The sequence below is a fragment of the Ciconia boyciana genome, chromosome 1, assembly GCF_034638445.1.
Source record: "Ciconia boyciana chromosome 1, ASM3463844v1, whole genome shotgun sequence".
In the NCBI taxonomy this organism is placed as follows: domain Eukaryota; kingdom Metazoa; phylum Chordata; class Aves; order Ciconiiformes; family Ciconiidae; genus Ciconia; species Ciconia boyciana.
In genome coordinates, this window is record NC_132934.1 from 14,432,392 (window position 1) to 14,456,551 (window position 24,160).

At 36.2% G+C, this 24,160-nt stretch overlaps 2 protein-coding genes across 8 annotated transcripts in view; one reads left to right on the forward strand and one right to left on the reverse strand.

Moving 5' to 3' along the window:
• The window catches only part of FBXL13 (F-box and leucine rich repeat protein 13), a 96,667-nt gene that overhangs the window by 38,337 nt on the left and 34,170 nt on the right, over positions 1 to 24,160 (reverse strand). Inside the window, 4 exon segments of the mRNA XM_072858889.1 lie at positions 2,703 to 2,779; positions 2,782 to 2,828; positions 6,532 to 6,616; positions 10,856 to 10,912. Coding sequence (XP_072714990.1) covers positions 2,703 to 2,779; positions 2,782 to 2,828; positions 6,532 to 6,616; positions 10,856 to 10,912 — 266 coding nt within the window.
• Positions 1,637 to 20,734, forward strand: LRRC17 (leucine rich repeat containing 17). Of its 7 annotated transcripts, none has more exons than XM_072858958.1 (7): positions 1,637 to 1,750; positions 2,676 to 2,762; positions 7,313 to 7,433; positions 9,805 to 10,029; positions 13,855 to 14,729; positions 18,495 to 18,650; positions 19,893 to 20,734. In XM_072858958.1, the coding sequence occupies exons 5-7, from the start codon at positions 13,973 to 13,975 to the stop codon at positions 20,294 to 20,296; spliced, it is 1,317 nt and encodes a 438-aa protein (XP_072715059.1). In that variant the 5' UTR covers positions 1,637 to 1,750; positions 2,676 to 2,762; positions 7,313 to 7,433; positions 9,805 to 10,029; positions 13,855 to 13,972; the 3' UTR covers positions 20,297 to 20,734. The 7 variants fall into 7 exon arrangements, with proteins under 7 accessions (XP_072715059.1, XP_072715086.1, XP_072715078.1 ...); XM_072858977.1 differs by lacking the exon at positions 1,637 to 1,750 and adding an exon at positions 1,901 to 1,919; XM_072858967.1 differs by lacking the exons at positions 1,637 to 1,750; positions 9,805 to 10,029 and adding an exon at positions 12,287 to 12,404 and having other exon boundaries at positions 2,569 to 2,762.

A 24,160-nucleotide genomic window follows, 5' to 3' on the forward strand; every position in this document is an offset into this window, starting at 1 on the left:
TTTTTCTTTTAATTTTCCACTGCCCAAAAAAAAGCTTATATGAACAATACTCCTGCATTAGCATATTTCTACAAATACAGAATAGTGCAGTGTAACTTATAATAAAGTATTCTTCAGTTACACGAGTTTGTACTCAGGAAATGTAAACAATGAGTCCTCTTCTTCAATAAATAAAGAACATGGCTCAGATTTTCTCCCCAGGTGATGGCCCTTTTTTGCTGCTTGGTACGTCTGAAGAAGCCAGAATTTGACAGTTGCTGACAAAATGAGAATTCTCCCAGTGAAGCCAGAGCAGGAGGAACTCAGATGGTGAAAACTGGTGAAGCCTACACATTTGCCAATAGCTTCTCTGACATCCCCACAAACACTGCAGAATGCCAAGAAATGAAAGGGTCAAATTCATTTTTCCCAGTGGCTTGTGACTTCTTATCCAGCTGTTGTAAACTACAGCAATTGATAGACCGCTCTAACACATTTTGGGCCAGTATATTTCCAGTCTGAAAATCAGCCATAGATGTTGGCACCAAAAATAAAAAGTCAATTTCTTTGAAAATCTCCATGTTTCTAATTTAACTGAAAATAATCTCTCACCAAACTGTTCTAGTTGTATAATCTCAGTCTAATATGTCGGTAAATGACATGCAATTGCTTTATACCCTTCTGTGTTTCAGTTTTGTGTCTAATAGCAGAAAAGTTTCCACCTATACTGTTCAGCTTCAGAAGCAGAACAAATAAATCTTATGCTTTCTAGGTAATTCTCTGAGAATATCAGTGGTGTAATGGGACACCTTTTGAGCAGGACACAAGAGAATCTCTATATTTTTATGAAAATATCTCGAAACTCATTAATGGAAATATTTAACACCCATATCATACAGATACAACCTTAATTACTGAGATCTTATGCAAAAGATCCATACCTACAATTCATCCAGTATTATTACCACGTATTAATGTAATAGTCAAAGGAAAGACTGCTTTGTTTTATGACCACAGACTAGAAAATGTGTGCTTAATTCCCAGTTTTCTGCCTAACTATGTTTTAACAAGTTATTTAAATGCCCTGGTCCTCAAGTTGCCACTCACAAAATCATTAGCATAATCACCCATTTTACAGATGGGCTTTCTAAATAGACGTTCAAATCCTACAGTAGTAATGGTAATATAAGAACTCATATAAAGTAATGTTAAAATGAAGGAAAAAACAGGAAACATGAAAAAACAGGAAAAATATATATTCTGTTCTATAGAACACTTTTTAGCATAATTTAAATGTTTATACTATAGCTTCACTATGTTTTTCTAACTCATTCTGAAACATTAGGCTTATAGAAGTTCCCTTTGGTTTAGTTCATCCAATGAGGGAACAAAAAAAAAGAATTCTATCTTATTAAAGTGCTTTCTGCAACAGTGATGCAATTTGATGCTCTTTTTGGTTTTAACTGTTTACTTAAGTACTCAGTCATAATCATTAAGTACTGTTCCAGAATCATGGGGAAACCCAAAATGGAGGAAGCTGTGGAATCCCTTTCAGAGCCCTCAGATACACTGGTGAGCAAGCCCAGCTTCCTCTGGAAAGGGGAGGGCTGTGGTTTTTCCAGTTCAATGATGATCACTTTTCTCTGACTACTATTAGATCATGCTTTCTAGAGGCAGATCCTTACAGCTCATGATTACACTTCTGAAAAAGCAGGAATGTTGCTTTTGGAAAAAATAACCAACTACTGGCATTTTGAAAGAGTAATCAGAGGTAGGTGGTTCTTAACTTTCCTCTAACCTCAGCCGTCATTTCAAATTTCACACTGTCACCGCACAATAGTCTCAGCATGATTCTCAGGAACAAGAAACAGACGCTCACAGTAAAGAGCAGTCAGAACAAGATTGTTGCCCTATCTTCCTTCATCCTTGGTTCTGAAAAGGTTTTGTTAGATGGAAAGTTAAACCGTTATATTCCTCAGACTCCATCTCTTTATCATTTCACATGTAATTTGTAATTTGGAGAATCTTCTCAGTGTATAAAGAAATATATGTGGGAGTCTTCATTAAAACATTGGCAGACTTTTATTGCCTTACAGTTTTGCATTTCATATTGCTTTTGAAGTATGTTTCAAGATATAGTATATACTTGAAAGTTTCTAAAATAGTATCAGATTCTAAAACCTTGGTTTTCTTTAGAAGTTTAGTAGGAGACTGAAATAATCCAAAAATTAACTATTTTTAGATTGCAGTAATAAATACTACTTCAATTTATATATTAAACCAGTATAAAATAGCAACGAAAATTAACTTTTTAATTAATTCCCTTCTCAGGAAATCAAGTGTAAACTCATATTTTTCCAGTGCAGAGTGGCTTTTATTTTTCTGATATCTTAGTAAAAACTTTATTTTCAAAGCTCCTGATTTAAAATCCCAACTAATTATGACATAGAATTAGTCTATTTATGGCTACAAAAAGCAAGCCTTGTTCCCATTATGCAGTAAGTACTAGCTGTTTATAGATCTGACAGTTTGTTGGAAATGATCCAAACCTATAGTGCTATTATTCCTTAGCAAAATTTAAACAGCTGTAGTCATGTAATTCAAAACCCTGGAAGTCTGCTGCAGTGCTTGTTCTACTTCAGTATACCATGAATGCAGGATGCAGCCAGTCATATAAAGGATTCTCTTCTTCACAGAATGAAAGAAAGACGTGAACTACAAACCTGAATGCAACCTGAAAGGTCCAAATAGATGAGCTTGTGACAGCCTCTTCCAGAGCCCAGGTACAGTAAACCTTTGTGAATTTTCTGCAGTGAGCTAAACTCAGATACTGTAAACTGGGGAAGCTGCTTTGCAAAAAAACAAAATAGAGAGCAAATTATTGCAAGGGTATGTTACAGAATCAAAAGACCATAAAATACCACAGTTAAAGTATTCTGAAAATTACTGTAAAGAAAAGATGTTAGATATAAAATAGAATTATCTCCTTGCTGAACTTTGAAAGTCCCTTTCTTCTGCTGCACTTTTTCCTCTGTTCTTTGTATTGCAAATTACTGGAGAATAGCACTATCATACAACATATTTCACAATATGAAAACAGTATAATTTTAAAGTTATCTCAAATAACTGCAAAAGCATACATTTTTAATTAATTGGGATTTTTGTCTGCATACTTTGAAAGCTAATAGACTTTTCAGTATAAGTTTGCTGGACTGTCTTTGCCATTTATTTTACAAGCAGTGCCTGCTGGAAATGAAAACCAGAACTCTATCAAAGGACGTTAAAAGCATAAAAGTACAGTTAGAGCTTCTCTGGTCATATAATTTAGAAGAGGACTATTAAAAGAATCTGAAAAATTGAAAGAGATACAGAAGAGAATTATCCAAAAGTGAATTACCTAATGTTAGGTTTTGATCAGTTCTTTTGGAAAACATTTCTGTATTCTAAACATAAGTTAAAAGAAAGCAAACTGTATAAATGGAAAATGTTAGTCAGCAGCACTCTGTAAAAGCAAGAATCTATATGCTGAATATACTTCAGTTTCCATCTGCAGCTTTGGTTCATAACATACTGAAAACTATTCATTTTACTGAACTACAATTCTAACTGGAATAAATAACAATTGCCACAAGCACCACAAATGAAAGCATACAGAAAATCAAAACCTAGAATTAGGACCTACTGCTCTGGTAGACATTTAGTTGTAGGGATATAGTCATGCAGTCCTGCAAATCAGCAAAAGTAGGCATTTTGAAGAAAGATGGGAACACCCACTGAGGAGTTGCCTACTGAAGGAGTGGCATACATTTTTGGAACTGACTTTATACTTTCAATATAGAGTGGGGAAACATGCTAACTTGGACTGAACACACAAAAAAAGAGATAGGAAGCTGGAAAAGAATGTTATTGTAAAAAAAGGATAATACAAAAATATTAAGAAATTAAATATAAGATTACATTTCATGGGGGAAAAAAAAAGACAGACAACATGCATCAGAACCAGATATTAGAATATAAGGGCATGTGTTTGTGGTTTCATTTTTTTAAATGAAAACATTTAATTCATATTAAATACAGGAATATAAGTCTCCTTCTTTGTAGAGGCATAAACCTTTTTGCATTTTAGTGACATTCCACAGAAATGAGTGGGGAAAATCAAACTCCGAGAGAGTACACTTCCAAACTTACTTGACAAAATAGATGATAATAGATTAAGAGACTGGCTTTTATACTCTGGCAGTTCTGAGTCTTTTTCAAGTATATGTTGCTACAAGTTTGCACAACTTAAGACACAGGGAAGCCTTTCTTACTGCATTTTGAAGACTGTGATCAAAACCTTCCAATACTCTTGAAGAGACACTGATTTTCTTTACAGGTCATATGACCCATTTTTATGATCTGGGAATTTTAACACATGCTGCTTTCTGCCATTTTGAAAGTGACAGCTTTCTTAAAACTTAAGCTTGAGCACACAGACTAATAAAAATCCTTGTTTCATGTTACACCTAAATTCTGCAGGAATTCTGTCATACTGGTTATTCAATTAACTTTGGCATGAGTAAACTCAGGATCATGGTTTTAAAGCAATATGAAAAAATGACCTTCTGACATTTACTCCTGATAGACAATATTGATGTCGACCATATGCAACCGAACTTTTCAGAGGCAAATTGTAGCTGATGATCAGTGGTGTGTGATATGGAGGTTAAAAAGCTTGTATGCAACAGTAGGAGGGAATAAAAAATGACCAAACAGCTTTGAGCACACTCAGCCTACACTTCATTTGTTCCTTGTTCCAATAACAGACATCTGCTATACAATAGCAAACTTCACATGCAGTATTATGAAATGCAATACTACCACCTCTAAGAACTTTTTATTAGTTACCTTATTACACAGGACCTGTGGTGAGCTAATGCATTTGAGATGGCGTGTGAAATGTTTACGAAATTTGTCTGCTATCAAAATCTTCACAGGACAGCAACTTTTTGTACATCCCCATAATGTCAGAAACAATGAGCTTTGCTTTTTGTCCAAAAATTGTCAATAAAAACAGTGGTATCTTATGGTTTTAAATAAGAATCACAGAATCACAGAATCACAGAATCACAGAATCACAGAACCATGTAGGTTGGAAAAGACCTTTAAGATCATCAAGTCCAACCATAAACCTAACATTACCAAGTCCACCACTACACCATGTCCCTAAGCACCACATCTACACACCTTTTAAATACCTCCAGGGATGGTGACTCAACCACTTCCCTGGGCAGCCTGTTCCAATGCTTGATAACCCTTTCAGTGAAGTAGAATTTCCTAATATCCAATCTAAACCTCCCCTGGCGCAACTTGAGGCCATTTCTTCTCATCCTAAAGCATCATACGTGACTGGAAACACTTCTTATTAGTGAGGTACAAGTTAACTGCAAAATATATTTTGTCAGTGGAGAATTTTTCTTTTTGTTTTAAACATTTTATTGCATTGAAAGCTTCACCTACTCTGGAGAATTCTTTCTTGGGTGCTATTTATGCATCAAAAGAAATGAATGATTCTGACTTTTGGTGGCAACAGGATGCTCAAGTAACCAGAATAACACATGCTGAGATTACCTATAGAATAGCTGTTCCAAACGTCAACATAAATATATGGAAATTTAAAAAGACAAAATATCAGCCAACATGGAGAAAACACAGATTATGATAAGAATAATACTAATGAGGAGGTGAGTGGTAATATTGGAGACTCTAAATGGAAAACTTTGCCAAAACAAATGTTAGTAATATGAGGATATGGCATTACAGACTAAGAAAAACAAAAGTCAAAAATATATTATGCAAATGACAAAGAAAAACATGTTTCTGGACTTTGCGGGGCTGCTGTTGAAAAGAAGACATTAATTTTCCTCATGGGAAAGAGAAACAATGTACAGCTGTCTTCAAATCTATAAACATCTTTGTAATGGCTGCTATCTTGGACCAGCACGCCTCTTTTCCTTTATGGCAGCTTTTAGTGCAGCAATTCTACCTACCAGGCAGACTTCGAGTCTCATGGAGGGATACATCTAAGAGAGGAATGGCAGACCTCTGTAAGAATGTAAATTCTCTGCCTTCAGCTCACTGATCTTCCAAATAAGAGTTTGGAATAACTCTTTCTTTGCAGTTGTCATGGAAGGACTTGGCTCACACAATACATCTATCCACAATCCTCTCTTGCAAAAATAAATTTTTAAGAACATATCTAACTTGCAAACTTCTTGCATCATCATGAGTAACTGGACATGCCCAAGAAATTTTTGGTTAGCATGTGTTTTAAAAATTTCTGTAAAACTTTGTGAAATATATAGGGTAATCTAGCGTATATATTTAATCATACTAAAAAGTGAATCAGAGAAAAGAACTGCTATCTAAGTCAAATGTATGGGGCATTTTTTTCATTTTGTATAGCAGACAGAATCCTGTAAATCACTCAAAAAGAGTATTTCTACTACATATGCTCTTAAGTTTCCTGCAACATTAAAACAAACATACTTTCCTATTTCTGTTTAATTTTACCTTGACAATAGTTGTAGTGTTCCATTAGTAATATCTGTATACAACAGATTTAAATAGAGAAGGGCTCTGCAACCTTCTGATGAGTCTCATCAATTCATCCCGAATAATTAAAGAAAAATCATAAGTACATTAAAATTATATTTGTATTAATTTATCTTGCATTTTTATACAGAGTAACAGGGGAAAAACCATGAATAAGTATCTTTAAATCATCATATTAATTTTTATACATCAAAGCCAGTTTCTCTGGAAGCCTCAAAGTAGAATACTGAGAGACATATGATGCTGCTGTTACTCACTTGAAGTATAGTAATTTTAACATTCCAATTCAAGGAAACATTCTATACTAGACAGTCCTACAGAGCACAGGGGACTTTTCACATGACTGAAGGTTAGCACATGTTTACATATTTTGCAAAACCAAGATTCTTGTTAGCCAATCCTGGTATCTAAAACCACCAGTGAATTTTCTCCATAAACTCTGGTACACAGTAATATAATTTATGAAATGCTTCCTGTTTAGTTCTACCCTCTAGGTGGAACATTAGATTTGAGTAATTATAAGGCTTCCATGTTTTATTGACCTGCAAAAGTGGTACTACCTATATTGTTCTATATATCATTCCATTAGAATATAATGGGAACAAATCTCCTAGTGTGAAGAACGTTTCACAATAAATGTCAATGTAATAGAAAGGCAAATGTCAGCACTTATACATGGAAATGTAATAGTTGAGTGTGTATCTTTTGCCATGTTGTGGTCACCTTTTCACTATTTCAGTTATCAGGCAAAAGGACCATCAAGATAGCTGGAAATTCAATACCAATCAACTTTAAAGAGGACAGTTTGTGCTTTTGACCTGCAAAAAAGGATTTGAGGGAGGTGATATCAGTAAAAATAGGTATGTTGATGGAAGAGAACCATAACCTGAAGAGAACTGAAGGCATAGGGAGTGGTGAGAAAGCATTGGGGGATAGCACGATGGGGAAAACTCTGAAACCTTCCATGTGAAAGCAGCACAACTAGGGGTCCATCTCAAGTGTCTGAATGCAAACACTTGTAGCATGGCAATCAACCGGTAGGGATCAAAGTCCACACACAGGTGCAGAGCTATGATTTTGTTGAGATTCCAGAGATGCAAAGGGGTAGTGCACACAACTGGAGAGCTGCAATGAATGGTTACAGAATATTTAGGAATGACAGCCCAGGAAGGGGAGGACAGGTTGCACTTTATGCAAAGTTATGCCTAAATGCATGGAGCTTTGCATTGGAATGGGTGACAAGTCAGTCGAGAGTTTATTTGTAAGGATTGGAGGGTAGACCTATAAAGATTACATTGTGGTAGGTATCAGCTACAGACTGCTTGATCAAGAAAAGAAGGTAGATGAAACCTTCTTTGGGCAGCTGAAGGAAGCCTTACAATTGCCTATCCTCGTTACTCGTGAGAGACTTTACCCACTCTGATATCTGCTGGAAGAACAATATGGCTGGGCACAACCAATCCAGGAGACTTCTAGAGTGTGTTGAAGACAATTTCTTGATCCAAGTGACTGATGAGTGGTCTAGGGAACATGTTCTTCTGGACTTGTTTCACAAACAAGGAAAAACTGGCGAACGATGTGAAGAACTTGAGTGGCTTTGGTTACTGCAACCATGACAATGAGGAGTTCAAAATCCTGAGAGAAGAAAATTGGACAAATTGTAAAGGAAAAGCCTGAACCTGAGAGTAGATTTTGGCTTGTTTGGGGATCTGCTTAACAGGATCTCATGGTAGACAGTCCTGGAGGGCAAAGGGGCCCAGGAGAGCTGGTTCATCTTCAAGACCAAGGTACTCAATTAGTTTTTTGCCTCAGTTTTTACTGCTAAGGCTTGTCTTAAGGCTTCCCAGGTGCCTCCCATGAGCCTACTAGCAGAGTCCGTGGGAATGAAGCAATACCCATGGTAGAAGAAGATAATGTCAGGGAGCACCTGAGGAAAAGGGACGAGACAGGATGCATCCAAGAGTACTGAGAAAGCTGGCTCTTGTCACTGAGATGCCTTGATCATTTTTGAAAGGTCATGGCAATCAGAGGAGATTCCTGATGACTGGAAGATAGGAAATGTCACATACATTTTCAGGAAATGGAAGAAGAAGGATCCAGGAAACTACAGGCCAGTCAGCCTCACCTGAGTCCCTAGGAAGGTTATGTAGCAAATCCTCCTTGAAGCCCTGTCCAAGCACATGAAGGATGAAAAAGTAATAGTGAACAGCCAGCGTGGATTTACCAAGGGCAAAACATTCCTCATTAAGGTGATAGTTTTCTTTGATGAAATTACTGGATCTATGGATAAGGGGAGAAAAGTGGCTGTTGTGTATCTTGACTTCAGCAAGGCCTTCAACACAGGCCACAGTATCCTTTATAGCCAAATTGGTAAAATAAAGGCTGGATAAGTGGACTTCAAGGTGAGTGAAAATTTGTCCAGACTGCCAGGTCAAAGGGTTGTCACCAATGGTGTTAAGTCCCATTGGTGGCTTGTAGCAACTGGCATCCCTCAAGGGTCAATATGGGGACCAGTACTGTTAAATGTCTTTATAAATGGTTTAGATTATAGGAACAGAGTACATTCTCAGCAAATTCACAAATTACTCTAAACTGGGGGGGAATGTCAACACACTGGAGGCTAGAACTGCTATTCAGAGAGATTTAGTCTGGAAAAATGGGCTGACAGAAACCTCATGAAGTTCAACAAAGGCAAATGCAAAATGTCCTGCATCCGGGATGGAATAACGCCATGCATCAGTAGAGTCTAGACACAGGACAGAAAGCAGCTATCAAACACACTGACCTGAGAGTCCTGATCAATAACAATTTCAATGTATGTCAACAGTGTGCCCTTCTGAAAAAGGTCGCCAACTGCATACTAGGCTGTATTGGCAAAAGTGTAATCAGCAAGACCCTGCTATCCCATGAACCAGGCCCTGGCAACACCTAGGAATGTGCTTGCTGGTATGTTCCAAATATGTATTATCAAGCATGCTAACAACCAAACAGAATGGACAGCTATGAAACAGTGTTTGAGTCTTTACAATTTGGCAAGCCCTGGCCCTCTTTAATTTATTGCCTTCACGCAGGAACCTACAATCAACACGATCCTTGAGAAGCATACAACCTCTAAATATTACGCTGTAACTATAGTATCATATAGCAAGTATTAAGTTATGTAGCAAGATGATTCTACAGTGTTACTGAAAGAACTTCATAATACAATATCTCTTTATCCCTTCCTTGTAGCTGGTATAGCAAAGAAAATCATATCATCTGTGAAAATGGTGGCAACAAGATATTTGGCAATAAAGCTAACATCAACATAGGACAGAGATGAAGATACATGTAAAGCAGAACCAAAACAGCGTATTATAAATTAGAACATCATGATTCTTCTGCAGCTCTTGCCTCTCTAACTCAACCATCATATGCCATTTTTGTATGAAGTTCATAAGCTGCAGTTTATCCATGGTAATTTTTAAAACCTTGTGTGTAAATACTGGTGTGTTTCTGGGCTGGACCCTTGGATGTACACTTCACTTCAAAGACAACTAAACTATACCAAATTATTTGTTTATCTACTTAACACTATAAATAGCCTATAAATGGATGTATACATTATATGAATCTATTAAGAACCATAATTTCTAAAAACAAATTGATTGTATTTTTAGATTTATTTTATTATTAGAAAAATTTGCATGTATCAGTGTCATTTCTAAGAAATTATTAATTAAAGCAGACTCAAACATTGTTTTTCCATCAGAGAAGAGCAATGAAAAAAACATTAAACATTAATGGAAGCAAGATAAAACTGAAAATGTTGAAGGAAAAAGAATGGACAAATATATAATGGTGATCGCATATTTAGACGCCTTTCAAATAAAGGCTCTCACAAATATCTAGAAATTTAGTGAGATATTTTTAGAGCCCAAGTGTACTACTGAATGAAAGAATAAAGGAACTTGGAAACAATATAGGATTAATATGTATTGTTGTTCACAACTCCAAACTTAAAATAACAAAAAACCCCTCCCCCCAGACTGCTGAAGTTTTGAAGCCTGTTTATTAAAATTAATTGAGATGATTGAATATATCATTTTGCCCTGGCACAGTAGAAAACAAATGAGAACTTCACTGAGTATCTCTGAATCCTACTAAACTCAATTTTCAAAGTACTTATGAACACAGGTCTCTACTTTTTATCAGGAAGATTTGTGTACCCAAATAATCACAGCACTTTAAAAAATCTTCCTTCTCGGTATAAATTAGAGTTCATGGAAAAAGTCTGCAGTACTTACATTTAATCCCTGGCATTCAGAGAGATTTAAGTCTTGCAAATTCTTACATTCACCTAAAAATAAAAAAAAAATATGCCATATTAAACATGAACAGTTCAAATTCTCAGTGTACGACACAAATGTAAGAATTCCTATCATAGATTCAGTCCATCTAGGCCAATATCCTCCCCAAAACCATGGCCACAGCAGATTACTGAGAAGAAAGCACAAAAAAACAAAAGCAGAATACAAAGTTGGAGTAAGCTGTCCTGAGGAAATGTCTCTTCTTATACTCCGTCAACTGATGGCTGGCTTAGGAACCAAGCTGTTTTCTGTCTTATGTTACCAAAGGACCAGAAAAGTACCTAATTAAGCAATTTGGTGTTAGGAAATGCCAGAATTAAGTTTTCCAAATAGGCTTATCTGTCCCTCCCACCCATATATTATGACACATATTATGACATATATTATGGCATATAATCTATTATTTTTAGAAACTCCCATTTTGCAGAGATTGTTGCAATTCTAACAAAATAATGAAAGATAGATATCTGACACTAGAAACAACACTTATACATCCCTTCAGTCACTCTTCTGCCAAATTTTTAGTCTATCCTCCAAAGTAAAGATGTAAAAACTCCTATTAAACATAGTAATACTTTTTGCCTTAATTTAATCTTCAAAAATAACTGATCTGTCTAAACTGAAATGAAAAAAATTGGCCTGATAAAGACACCTAATATGGAAAATGCAATGTGAAAGGTTTATAGAGTTAAAAGAAATATATTTAAAAAATCTTTAAAAGCACATTTTCACATGGTAAGCCAAATACATGTTTTCAGTTGCCATCAAGCATTAGTACAACAATAGATCTGTATATTCGTTTCTACGGGGACCGTGACTTCACTGATGTCTTGTAATACTAACTCAGTGCCTTTTTGAAGAGTAGGACAATACTGAGAGGGATTGCAGAATTCAGAAGAACCTAACCAATTAAAATAATCCTTAAGGCTGCTAAGCCAAAGAAATTACATACCTCTTATACGTTTTTTGCCCTAGCACTAAATAAGACACAGTTATAATTTTACATGTGAACCTGCACGTGCTACTGCAAGCAGCTGCTCAATTTGGTATTATAGCTGAGTATAATTTAGTTAGCAGATAGAATGTAATACTAGTAAAAAATTCCAGTTCAGACCCAGGAGATGGAAAGGAAGGGGAAAAGAATATTCCCATAATTATTTGTTACCTTTCCTCCCCCAAGTTCTTCTTTTTCTATTTCCAAGCTCTCCTGGATAGAATGAGCTATCACATTACCAGAACGGTGAACAGTTCAAAACAACACAGAGGATCCCAGTTATTCAAGTTATTAAAACACGTGATCAATTTACACTGACTAGCATATAGCTGCCAAAAAGTAACAAATAAAATTTCGTTTTTCATGTAAGGGATAAAGTCGTCAACGCAAACACTCATTCACACTGTGAACTAACGGAATCTGAATGCAGATTGCTAACTGGCAACTACAGGAACAAAATGGAGAAACCAATCAATGGGTTTTCAAAGGTAATATTAACAGCTGGCCATATGGATTAGAGGGATGTAGCAGCATGCATAGACAGGACGGCTCCATCTGTCTAATGAGTAAGAACTGCACAAATACTGAGAACGCCCTACAGTCGAGATGTGGTTTAAACTGATCTGTCAATTTGTTTAAAAATGAAAAATTTCTGTGCTTCCAAAAGAATTTTACCTGGTATTAGTTGATTTATTGCACCACCAGGTTTTATCCTCCAGATAAAACAAGGGTTTTGAGCCCAAAATAACAGTGTATTAGAAACAGAACATCTGTGCAATGATCTGCACTGAAAATTGGGATTCAATACCTTCCCAGGGGCTAAGGTAAAAAAGGACTGAGCATAACGCAAAGACGTCCACAGTCATAGAGAAAAAGTAACTAAGTAGTTAAGCCAAACAGTGAAGAATTAAAAAAAGTTTCAGAAGGAACGATACCAACTAGCAAAACTAGGAAATTTGTGAGATGGAGAAAAGTTAGAAAATACAAAAACCTGAGGGGTTAAAATGTTTCTAAGGAAATGCAACTTTGTGGCCAAACGTCACTGAAAATGAGGGAAAAGGGCAGTGCACAGGAGTACTATGGGAAATTCAGGAGGGAACATAGGCCAAAAAATTACTAAAAATACTGAGGCAATTTTGAACATGGTTGCAGGGAGCAGTCCTTGTCTTCCCCAAATAATAATTCCTAATTATTGTGTTTGGCTTTCTTGGAAGGCAAAAGCACCTGGTTTACCCCTCTGTACTCTCCCTCCTCAGGTGGCCAGATCTGGAAGTGGTTTGAAGCAGGCCATGGCCAGGACCTGCAGGTTCTCTTTGCATCCTGCCTTACGCTCAGTTGACATATAGCCTCATAGGCTCTTGCAAAAGATTATTTCTGGATCCTTCTCAGGGCAGTGCAGCCAACTTTGTCTACCTGACATGGGCCATGAGAGACACCTGGTAGTAGCAGGGCTAGTTATGATAAATTGGGGCTCAACCTGAGAACAAGTCCACACCTGAGCACAGTCTAAAGCTGGGGGTTTGATAGGAACTGGATGACTTTCCTTGGTCTGGCTCTGTATGTGTTCCAGTGGGTTAACACCCAGAAAACTGGAAAATATCAGCTTCAAGCTCCTCTTTCAAGCTGATCTTCCAAGACGAACTTAAATACAAAGAAGATTCAGCCTGATGCCGTTTTCCCGAACACACGAGAACCTTCTAACAAAGATCAGTTAGAAATTGGTCCATATAGTTTCCCATGTTTAATCAAAATGAAGAACAGTAGACCAGAGACAGTAAAAACAACAAAAAAAGATAGGACATTAAATCTTCAAAGTATTTGTGAAGCTCCAAGTAGTGTGATGATTGAGTACTTGACTGAATGTTGCGCATTATGTACAAGCCTCCATGAAAATGCCTGTTTCATCTGTTCTAATGTTTTACTTTTCTTCCAACACAGGGATCCCATATAACCCAGCTGTGCCTCCTCAGATCTGCACAACACTGATTAAGACTATCCAAAAATTTCAACTGTCCCAGCTGTCACAGAAAATAACTGGGGCCAGCTGAATGTCAGGATGCAAGTAGTTACTATTATACTACTACTTTTTCTTTGCAAAGCATCTGACTGTAGGAAGACAAGGAATAGGAGTTTGAGAAACAATGAAAGGGAAAACATCTTAAGGAAAGCATCTAGCACTGTTAAACGCAATGCCCGAGGCCTACCGTGTGAAATATACACTTATCTTCATGAGAAATACCTAGATTGTCAGGAAAGAAAACTAATTTTTGTGGCACCTGATTGGCCTGAGGATTTAAAACACATGCTGCTAGCACGAAACAGGATTCGTAAATTGAAGAATAATATGTTTTCCAAGTACAAAGTACTGAAAAGTCTGGATTTACAACAGAATGATATATCAAAAATTGAAAGCGAGGCTTTCTTTGGTTTGAATAAGCTTACCACACTCTTACTTCAGCATAACCAAATTAAGAGTTTATCCGAGGAGATTTTTATTTATACGCCCAGTCTAAACTACCTACGTCTTTATGATAATCCCTGGCATTGCAACTGTGAACTAGAAACTCTTGTTACAATGCTTCAGGTTCCAACAAACAGGAACTTGGGAAATTATGCCAAGTGTGTGCACCCAATAGAACTGAAAAATAAGAAGCTAAAGCAGATAAAAGCTGAACAGCTATGTAATGAAGAGGACAGGCAGGACCCCCAAAACATAAAACGGGAGAAGCCTGATGCTGCCAAACCAGACTTTGATTCCTCTTTGTGCCATATGTATGTGTTTCCTGTACCAACTCTGAATTGCAAAAGGAAAGGTTTGTATCTATCCATATAACTGAATTAATTATTTTAATATTCTAGCTCCCTTACTACATTTATTCACATTTTACAGCAAATTAATATCATACCAGTACTTGCTTTTACTTACTTTAACTAATGCTGTTAATTGTTTTTCTCTCATAACTACAAGCAACAAGTAGGAATTCTTTCTGCATTTTACCTCTACTCTGCAGCCCCAACTCCACAGATATTCTTTAGTGCTCTAGTATAAGATATCCAATGAAAATCAACAGGAATAAAATTAAACACATGCTTAACTTACTGAAGGACCAGCACCTCACTAGTCCGATTCTACAACTACAAATATACTAATCAGTCCAACTACAGCTGTGCTGAAATTGTTGTAGGGATAGAGAAAAGCACAGAGTGTCTTTTCTTCTTTCCGGTGTATAAACACAAAGATAGCAACAACGTTGACAAAAGCGAGCTGTGAAGCAGGACTGGAGCAGCCAGCTGTGCTTGTTCCCAAAGGAACCTGACTGCAAGGGAGAGCCTTTGCATCCTCACGTTTTCTGTGCAAGATTTCTTCTACTCGAGGAAGAAATTGTATACTTTTGTTCATAAAGAAATACATCCTCTATCTTCTTCCTCCCAGCACCCAGCAAACATTTCGAAGTTGAAGGGCCTTCAAGAAATGTTTTTCAGACACTTGGATCCATTCCTTTCCTAAATCCTTCCCAGGCTCCTAAAAGCCACAGTTAAGCCTTAAGGGTAAACCAGCTGGGGCATATATCAACACAAAAGTGCACATTTATTCATGCTTTATATTTCCTATATTTTATCCCATGATGAAACAAAGCAAACAACAAAACAAATCAGAAGATAGTCATTCTTTAACATTACAAATCTGAAATAAAAAGCATTATTAGAAGTAGCCAAAATTGGGAGGATTTTTTCCCAACTTTTGCGAAGCGTAGCCTGCAATACCAGATCACTGCAGTATGTTTTGCCCACTTGTACCTTGCAATGTGTTTGCTAAACTTTGATTTGCTTTAACCGTGACTTAAACCTATGTAACAACTCTGTGTGCCCTTATTCTTGGACCTTAATGCCAGAGACAAGCTCAGAAGTCAGTATAAGGAGACAATACCTAAATATAAAGAATTAATGATTTCAGTATTTGATTACATGGTTTATCTGCTATGTACGTCATAAAAAATGATCCACATATTTACTTTTTTCCACCTTGTTAAGTTCCTTTCTTCTTCCTATGGCTCACTTTTCTCTTTTTTCTGTTTTACCATGCAGCTACTACATCCTTTTTATTAATGATTTATGCTTTTTAACTGGCTAACATTTATTAATTTCTTAATCTTCACCTACCTTACCTTTCCTTGTAGATAGGATCTTAATTATTAGATACAGATTATGATCTTAATTATCCTTCATAGCATCTTAATTATATCATTATTACCTTATGTCTCCAGTAAACTATGCTACTGAACAAAACCCAGGCATATATTATAAATCTTAATATAAGAAAAGACTGACTTTCCAGCTCTCCCCGTTTAGCAGTATCAAAGAGATGAGTTGAATACATGAATATACTCAAAAACTTTTGGCAAGAAAAATGTTGCTTTTTTCTCTAAGTTCACAGAAATATTCAATGTGGTCTGCTCTTCATGGGAGTTTCACAGGCTTTTACGGTATTTGAAAAAATGGTTTACTGTCTTTAGCACTAATAATGAAGGAATGAAGTTACTTCAACCTCTACATGAGTGTACTGAAGGGTACAGGGACTCCCTCCTTCAGGTCTAGAACTAAGTAAATGACTTAGTGTATGTATACGACTCCAGGACTTCCTGAATGTCTAGCATGGACACATTGAGTACGTCCAATATTTTTTAGGAAGTATCAGATCTACTGTGCATATGCTTGACAGCTGCATGCAGATATCCCATGGACATTTGGGATTTCTGAACATATGGTAATTTTTGATGAAAGCATTGTACTTACTGTCTTTGCATATGATTACTGTGCAGCAGATGCACAATTCCACTGGCATTTTCATCAGAAATATGAGTATAATGCACCCAAAATCCTGGGAAAACACAAAAATTTCTCTAAATCCACATGGACAAGGTTTCAGTGTAGGAAAAATGGTGCATCAGTTGCCAAACCAGTAAGATGACATGAAAAGCTGCAATCCACTATTCCTTTACAATGGAGGGGATGGAGTGACAAGCAGTATTCTAGTACTATGTATCTCTAAGGAGACATGACAACAGGTCAGCAGCTTTCAGTTAATGTCAGAAAGCTCATGAAAGAAACATCTTAAAAATACATATAACCATGTGCAGTTCTCCTTTTTGAAGAACTTTTTATTCGTATCTCATCAGACCAGTGATAAGCCAGATCTTTCAGTACTTCAGAATGAAAGTATGCTATGTCCTTGATTCTGTTTTACCAAAAAAAGCAACAAAAGTTAGATGCAAAAGTAAATTCTGTTTGCTTTTCTGCAAAAGAGTTTATATTTGCAAAAGCAGTTGAAAAAAATCTGCTTTCTAGTACTGCCAAATTCTCCAAGTCTCTGAATTCAAGCATTATTTGCATTCATTTGGTGATAAATAGGCCCTGAAACTTTGACATCTGGACAAGCAGGAAGCACTCCAAGCAGAGCAGGCTGGAGTAGTTATAATATTTATGTATTTATAATACCAAAGCTCTGCTCAAAATCAGATATAAGGCAGGAAGACTGTGATATGTTGCTTTAGTCTCGAGAATACCTGATGCCTTAGACGTCATCAGAACTTCAGTAGTACACTGACAACACAAATTTCAGCACAGGTCCAGAAACTACTTGCTTTCATTCAAAGATGGTCAAATAAGAGATACTGCTCATTTTCTTGTAGTAACAGCCCAGGATTAGAACACTCATTGAGTAAACATAAACCTGGAGATTAGGTTTATTAACATTATCTTGAGAGGATTCAAACCACAATTCGCACTTCTGAAGAATGTGCCCTTACTACTGGACTAGAAGCTATTCTTTCTGTAACTCTTTTGCAAGGAATACTGTAAGGATACGATGACTGAGAGGGGCTTGGCTACCTTGGTAATGCCAATGATACAAGTAGGATAGAGAAGTAGATAGACAGAATGCCACTATGCTGCCTGGACATATAATAACTGTATCATAACAAATATAAAGTTTAAAATATTACTAAAACACTATGTAACTGTAATGACAGAACTATAATTATAACTATATATTACTATAAATACTATAACAACTAGCATTTTTATTGCTGATAAAATTTAGAACATTTTACCTTTTGGCAACACAAAACAAAGGATGTAAGACAGCACACTATAATTTGATTATGGAAGATGTTCACATACCAATGAACATTTTTTAATATAGTTACTCTGGTTTCTTTTCTTTAAATGATCAAACCCTCCACAAATACTTTTTATTAGTATAGTATCTTCACTACCTACCCTACCCCTATGCAAATGAATAGTACAGTTCCATTAAAATAAAAATACAAAGCACAGAGGCTTTACTATAAGCACTAATGCAGACAGCAATTTTGACATGAAATGTAAAGATACAAGTGAACAAAGCAATGAAATTCAGAAGTTGAAAAAACATGTTGACACTAGTAGTGGGGATAAAAGGGAAAGAAAACAAGAAACAATGCTAGAGTGACAAAATTCTGTGTGGTATACAACTGTGATACCTAAGCAGTAAGAATAATCTAAAGCTGACACAAGTTATGTCTTTTCCATTTTTTAAGATTTAAAGAAAGTTCCAGGTAACATACCTCCAGATATAGTTAAACTTGATTTGTCTAACAACAAAATTAGACAACTACGAGCCAAAGAGTTTGAAGATGTCAGTGAACTGAAGATATTAAACCTAAACAGTAACGGAATAGCTTACATTGATCCTGGTAAGAAGAATTTTAAATATTCATTAAAAAGTCATTTGTGTTTTATTAATTATAAACTTCGATAATGTCTCTATCAGATATAAATGTGGTGAGAAAAGGATTTAAAAATGTAGAAGTTGGTGCAAATTTTACCTTTTGTACCACTCAATTCATAGAGTAAAGGTTTGCACTGAAATGTATTCATCATGTAAGTCAATGAAGAGAGACTGATTTCAGCTGCCCTTTCTTAATACTAAACCAGCCAAGTGCAAAAATTTAATTCTACAGACTGAAGGCTAATAATTTCCCAGAATGCTAAATAGTTGAATGATTTTTTAAATATCTTTGCCAAATCTAAGAAAACTTGTCATATAATGAGGCTGCTTTTAAATTATATTGGACAATAAAGTAATAGACAAACCAAAAGGATTTAAACTCTTTTGGGTTAAAAATCACTACATATAATTGCTCTTAAGTTATATATTATTAGAACTCAAGTGGCCTTGTTGGCAATTTGCTTATTGCCTATGTGTATTTGGTTTTTAATTATGAAAGCAGACACAAGGAGAAGAGAGATAGAAAGTATGAAGCAAAAAGAGCCTTCGCTAGTAGGATTTTGGAAATTAAACAGCAGTAGAAAGTGGTAATATCAGTAAAATGGTACTTATGAGGTTTAACATTACACATAAGTCAATTTATTTAAATTAAGACTTCTGCCATTAAATGAAACAGTATACTTGCAAAAAGTATGAACTGCTCTCTGAAATGTGACTCAGAAGCATTATTCTGAAGTTCCATGTTTATTACGTTCCATATCTTAAAATATTAATTTAAAGTTTGTATACACACACACACAAATACATACATAAAAATACTACTCGCCCTGCACATTGCCTAATACATAATCAATTTCCATATTTCTACTTCTGTATCACAGTAATAACAGTAGAATTCTATGAGCAAATCAAGCATTCATTCACCCTCACTGTCCCTATTCTACACTCATGCATGCTCATTAAGTGCTTTATAACTTTACCAGCAGTACAACTCCCCTAATGTTGATATGTTTATACCAATATGTCACTTCTCAAGGCACAAGCCATATTTTAAAGTTCAGTGTTTGAAAAGTCTTTTTTGTAGCCTTTAGCCAAAAAAAATTTAATAAACGTATAATTATGAAAATGTTTTTCCTGTTGCAGATATGCATGGTTTTTTTCTAACTTATCTTTATAAGGTACCAATAACTATTTTTCTATTGACTAGCTGCTTTCTCAGGCCTCAATAATTTAGAGGAGCTGGATCTATCAAACAACAGCTTGCAGAATTTTGAATATGGAGTACTGGAAGATCTTTACTTTCTGAAAATCCTGTGGCTGAGAGAGAATCCTTGGAGATGCGATTACAACATTCATTATCTTTTCTACTGGTTGAAGCATCACTACAATGTTCACTACAATGGCCTAGAATGCAAAATGCCTGAGGAATACAAAGGATGGTCTGTTGGAAAATATGTTCGAAGTTATTACGAGGAGTGCCCAAAAGACAAGCTGCCCATTTATCCAGAAACTTTTGATCTGGACAAAGATGATGAGGAATGGGAACGACACAAAGAACAATCAGTTCAAACAGTAAAGAAGCATGGTGTAATTGTCACTGTGATAGGCTAATAAGGGAATCCCTTTCTTTTTTTAGTACATTCAAATATTTGATACTCTGACAAAGAAAAACATGCTGTTTACATTTTTTGTTAATTATACTGATTGTTTGTAGGACTATCTGCCTACAAAGGTTTCTGTTTATTGCAGTTAATAATTATAGAATGGCATTAGTTATACAGCATCCTTCATCAAGCAATTGTTTCTGACAATTTGTTCTGGACATTCTTCTGCAATATTCTGGCAAATATTTGAAACTATACAGTAGAAATCAATAGACACAAAGGTACATTATGTGGTGGGGAGGAGCTGTCTTATGTATGAACACAGATTATGTGTTGACATGGAACTTGCTGCAGGATTGTGACCAAGACACATTTTTCTTGAATGTATTGACAGTTCTTTGTATCTATCAGTTTCCTGAAATATTCCCAGAAAACATTTCTAACATTTTTGTATCAGCTTCCTGTTGTTTTATTGTATACGAAAAACCAAACTGAAGACTAACCTTAAATACAGTTCTAGAAAAACAGGAATGGCAGTTGTTATACTGATTAGGATTCAAACCCCGAAGTTGGGTTCTACTTGCTGATTTACCAGTGTTCCTGCTCAGTCTTGAGTGAATAACTCGGCATCTGCCTCTTCTGTACCTGAGCTGCCTGAAACAATGAGTAGCCAAGACATGGCTGGTTCCCAAGATCCAGCTCCACATGCTCATATTTGCCTTGTTTGGTTTTTGCAGTAGGCAGAGCTGAAGTCTTTCTAGGAAGCATTTTAGGTTGTTGTGTCAGTTTGACACAGATTACATGACATCACTTCTAGGTGAAGAGGACCACATGAAGGCTGCTGTGGTCTGCATCCCACTTGCCAGTGCCCATCCAAACTGAAGGTAAGTATGCTTTTGAGTGCTCACTAAAAGTGTGGGACATTCTCAAAGTCCGCCCTTCCCCCAGCGCATTTGTAAAATGCGCATTATAGCACCTCCTTATCACATAACTGTCTGTGAATATACATTCATTAAAAACTGTGATTATTCTTATACTATCGTAACAGAGCTGTACAAATGCCACAGCTAAGTAGGTATCTCTAAAGATAAAATTCCATGCTACGTAATATACTGGCTAAAAGTTCTTTTACAAAAAAGCTGGTTTTACTGAATGCCTATTCTTAGTTTTTACATAATAGATCTGGTTTTTTCATTTCTGCATCAGTTAATATTGAACTAGCAGAACTAGTGCCTCTTAAAGACAGATATTATAAATCTTTTTTTACACATGGAAAGGATAAGTAACTCCCCAAGCTCACACAGTGGACAAGTAGGAGATGCTGGGTTAAAACTTCAGTATTCCTAGCTCAAGCCTTATACCAATCTCCTGCTCTTAGATCAGTATGGAATATGTAAGTGCAGGATAGAGATTCAGGGCCAAAACTTTAATGTTGGCTATCATGGAAGAAGTTCTGGAATACTCCAGGGAGAAAATTTGCTCCTTTAAAGATCTGCACACAATTATGGTGTTTGTGGATTCCTGAGGTGCTTTAGCCACAAGCCCAAAAGGTCACACATTTTGTTTTAGAAGTGCAATACAAAACACTCAGTGCTTTTATGCTAACATGAAATAAAAGAACAACATAAAGGAAAAATTCAGAAATTATTAAGTGTGGTAGGAATGCCAAAGAATCCTTAAGCAAACACATCCTATTATTAAATGCATTCCTTCATGTACTCCATTATTCAGATTATGAATATATTTAATGGTGCTTTATTGATAAACCAAATAATTTAGCCATTTTTTCCACAACATCTTTTAAAAGCTCTATAGGAAATACAACAGTATATTACTCATCCCTGCTCCTGGGAATATCTTAAGCATTATCTTTATTATTAAAGGTTAATCCACATGAGATGGAACACAGATGAAAATCCCATTTGGCCAGTAATATTCACTAAATGGAGCATTTTCTAGAAACTTAAAAGTGCTGAAAGAAAAAAAACCTATCATAGGTAGTAGCCAGCATTAAGTGAAGTACTCCTCCTCCTCTCAAATTCTGGAGGATTATTTCAGTACAGAATGGAACTACTGGGAATGATTGAAAAGGACAGACAATGGAACCACAGCAGAACATCTGTTATTGGCAGCACAGCCAACGGAGAAAAGCTGAGTAGGAAAAAATGAATTTATAAACCATGCTAGGTTAATTTCTGCAAAGAGTCAGTGTTAAGGAAAAAAACCTAGCTTGAGACAGGCTAAAGTCTGGGTAGAAAAGGCAATCCAGGAAAGGAGTATAGGATAAAAGCTGGGTGAGAGGACTCTGATCTCTCTGATCAGCAAAAGGTTACCAGCTGGAAAAGCAGTGGAATAAGACTGAGGACCACAAGTAGTGGCCTAACTGTTGTAAATACCAAGTTCAAAGGCCCTGGGGATTCCTAAACAGATCATGAAATGACCCTCTTAGGACCAAGGCTATAACCTGGAGTTGCAGTGATAAATAGGACAAGTGTTCAGTAGAAGCCAGAGTTAAGCGGGGGGGGTGGTGGTGGTGATCATTCAGGGTTTTCAAACAGTGGCACCAGAAAGTGTTGCATCTGCTGAAGGTTCAAGGGGGATAATGAGCTGAACATGCTGCCTATATCTAACAGCACAAGATGTTTGGCGACAGCTATTAAGTGTGCAATCTGTAAGTGAGGGACATATCAACAAGGACACTCTAGAGGAACATGGTTCAACAACTATCCTGCAAATAAAGGTTTCAGTGTGAACTTGTGAAATCAGTGTCATCGCAGAAGCTCCATTAAAGAAACACTTGTGCAATAACACCAAAATGAAATTACTTAAGAGCGGATCAGTCTAGACCTCTGTGACTCAACAATTGAAAAGACTTTGAGCAAAGAGAAGAACAGCCTGAAGTTTTGAATGCTGGAATTGTCCTTGCTACTATTTTCCTTAGATGGCCTCTGGAGCTTTCAAGGAGTAGCTAGAAGTTCTATTCTTTCAACTACAATGCACTATAATTTTATTACTTACTGTCTAAAGCTATTGCATATTTCAATTTTTGCAATGATACTAGAGAATTGTTATAAAATAGATATAGGAGTATTGAAGTGGCGGTTTAGTTTCCTATAATTAAAAAAAAGGGGGTGGGAAGCCCTCCTTGAAAAACTAGCTGGAACTCATTAGGGTTTTCTGCACATTGGCATTTTCAGACACCCATACTGAGGATGTGGCAGAATAGACAGTAATTCCAAATGCAAATAATATAAGAACACAAGAATGGAAATACTAGATTGGGGCAAAGATAATATAGGCTAGTATGTTCTCCTGACAGTGTCTAGTAGCAAATTCTTTGAGAAAAGACTGTATGAACAGGAAAAGCATATACAAACTATGAAGATAGTACAGAAGGAGGCAGCCCAAGGAAAAAGACAAAAATATATTTGAAAAACATACATATGGGGGAAACGACTAACAGTTGACAAAAACTTCAGCATTACAGGGTTAATTGCTATTTCTCTGAGCTTCTCTGAAATGTACTGTAAACTAAAGTACCCCCTCCATGAAACACCACAACCACAAACCAGAATTTAATGTTGACATTTCTTTGTTTCTATACTATTTAATCACAAAAGTCCCAGAAGCACTTCCCTGTCTAAAAGAAAATCATAGGCCTTCCTCTTCCTTTACATGCTTTTTAAGTCCTTTCTTTCAGTAATTTCTCTCTTGATTCCCCTTCTTTCTCTGTCCATGTCCCGGAAATAACTGCATGATAGTGCATTGTCTTCCTGATATGCAGTATATATACTAGGAGTGCTGTCTTAAGGGATAAACTAGTACTCTAGAGAAGCAGTGCCCCTTTCTGTACGCAGCACACATGAAACAC